A 1,921-nucleotide genomic window follows, 5' to 3' on the forward strand; every position below is an offset into this window, starting at 1 on the left:
ACACGCAGCCCAGGAGTTCTCCTCCCACGGGCTGTGGAACCCCAGCCCCCCGAGTTGCACCGTGAGAAGAAACACGAGGCCAGGGGCCTGGGGACCTTGGGCTCCCTGTCACCTCTTAGAAACGCACATGTCACCATGGGTTTCGGAGCGTCTGCAGGGGCCCACGGGGGAGACCCTGTGTGACCGCAGCCCCCAGAGCCGAGACGCTTCCGGGCACCGAGCCGCAAACCTCGCCCAGAACCGGGCCGGGAGGGGCCTCGCGATCCCAGACCAGTGTTGAGGCGGCGAACGCCGTCCCCTCCGCAGACTCCGGGGCCCTCGCCGGCGTAAGGAGTCTCTGCCCTCAGGCCCTTCCCCTTTGCGCCATGCGCCACCCTCCACGGCCGGCAGGAACGTGGCCTCGGTGCGGGGACAGGCAGACAGGACGCCTGCTCACACTCGGGGTGCTCCGGCCCGTTGGGGGGGAGGGCGCTGCAGACAGGGCTGCGTGGCGCAGGGCTGAAGGCAGGCCGAGGAGGGGCCCCGCGGCAGTGCGCGGGCTGCACCCCGTGGAGGCGGTGGGGCCCCTAACCAGGAAGCCTCAAGTGTGTCGGGGGCGCCGGCCTCTGCCCCGGGGCTCACTCGCCCCGTGGATGGCAGCGAGCCCGCTTACAGGAGCAGACAGCAGAGGGATGCACGCGTCCCGGTGACAGTGCGATGGCCCGTGTGGCTGCCAGGGACCTGGCCCCGAGTCCCGGGAGTGGCCTGGCACAGTGGACAGTGACCCGCGGGGGGCGGGGGGGCGCGCCCACAGCTCTATGTGCGCCTGCACCGGGCTCCGCGGGGTGCAAGGTTTTTGCCCCTCTTTAGTAAGCCAAGGAGCTCTCGACGCGGGCTTTTATAAAGGCGCTTGTTTTCTATACGATGATATTATTAAACCTGCTTTCGTTAAAATAATAGGCTGCACATACCCATTCTAGAAAAGTTAAAAAAAAAAAAAAATACTTCCGAAGAGTCTGTGTGTCAGGTACGAAACAGGTGGGGGGCTGCCGCCGGCCACTCTGAGCCTCGAGGCCCCTCCCCCAGCCCTGGTTGGTGACAGCCACCCCAGGGGACATCCGCTGAGGGACTCACAATCGGGGCTGACTTCCAAAAACAATTTCGGAAATTATTTTTAGAACTTTAACTTTTTTGGAAAGGATTTGCTAGGACTTAGAATATTTTTAATTCTCACCAAAACCCTGAAATGAATAGATTGTAATGCAGATTTTTATCCTGTAAAGTAAGCTGGAGTCAGGGTGACCGAACAGGCCAGCCGTGCGTGTCCTTATGCAGCGGCTTCGGGCACTGGCCCCTACACCGCGAAGCAGCATTGCGGTTTAGAACCGAGGGAAGAAAGTCAGTAGAACATTCCAGAACTACCCCTGGTTCTGCCCTGGTCTGCAGTAAGCTTAATCTCCTCCAACCTTCCCAGGCAGTAAGCTTAATCTCCTCCGACCCTGCCCAGTTTGGGGCTTCCAGGGACCCCCGGCACCCACAGCCGGCCGTGTGGCACCTGGGAGGCCAGGGACCTTCCTGGCAGGGGACAGTCCCCCACGCTGACGAGGAGAGGGCTGACGGCAAGCGGCCCTGGGTTCAGATCCCGGCTCCACAGGTTCCGTCCCTTTGGTACTGGCTGGCCGCTCTCCTCTCCAGAGGCTTCCGTCCCTCGTCTGGTCGGGGGACAGTGGCAGCTCCCCTGGAGGGCAGTAAGGTGGGGCCCTGGCCTGGCCGCTGCGGTTCTGAGATGGCGCGTCCACCTGTCCAGGCTCGGCTGGCTTCCTGGCCCCGTCCCCATCGGCACCTCCCCACCCTCGTCTCCCGCCCCATCCCACCGTCTGGCCACCCTTGCTGTGTTGGCCCCTCCCCATGGGCGACCCTCCTGGCCCTTGGATCACAGCCT

The 1,921-nt window shown here is 63.1% G+C and overlaps 1 protein-coding gene across 1 annotated transcript in view; it reads left to right on the forward strand.

Annotated features, from left to right (window-relative positions):
* LOC105303564 (growth factor receptor-bound protein 10) overlaps positions 1–1,921 on the forward strand; it is a 43,551-nt gene that overhangs the window by 15,461 nt on the left and 26,169 nt on the right. Inside the window, exons 2-3 of the mRNA XM_023521606.1 lie at positions 307–403; positions 1,454–1,727. Coding sequence (XP_023377374.1) covers positions 307–403; positions 1,454–1,727 — 371 coding nt within the window. The remainder of the gene's footprint in view (positions 1–306; positions 404–1,453; positions 1,728–1,921) is intronic.

This window comes from Pteropus vampyrus, unplaced genomic scaffold (genome assembly GCF_000151845.1).
Source record: "Pteropus vampyrus isolate Shadow unplaced genomic scaffold, Pvam_2.0 Scaffold308, whole genome shotgun sequence".
Lineage (NCBI taxonomy): Eukaryota > Metazoa > Chordata > Mammalia > Chiroptera > Pteropodidae > Pteropus > Pteropus vampyrus.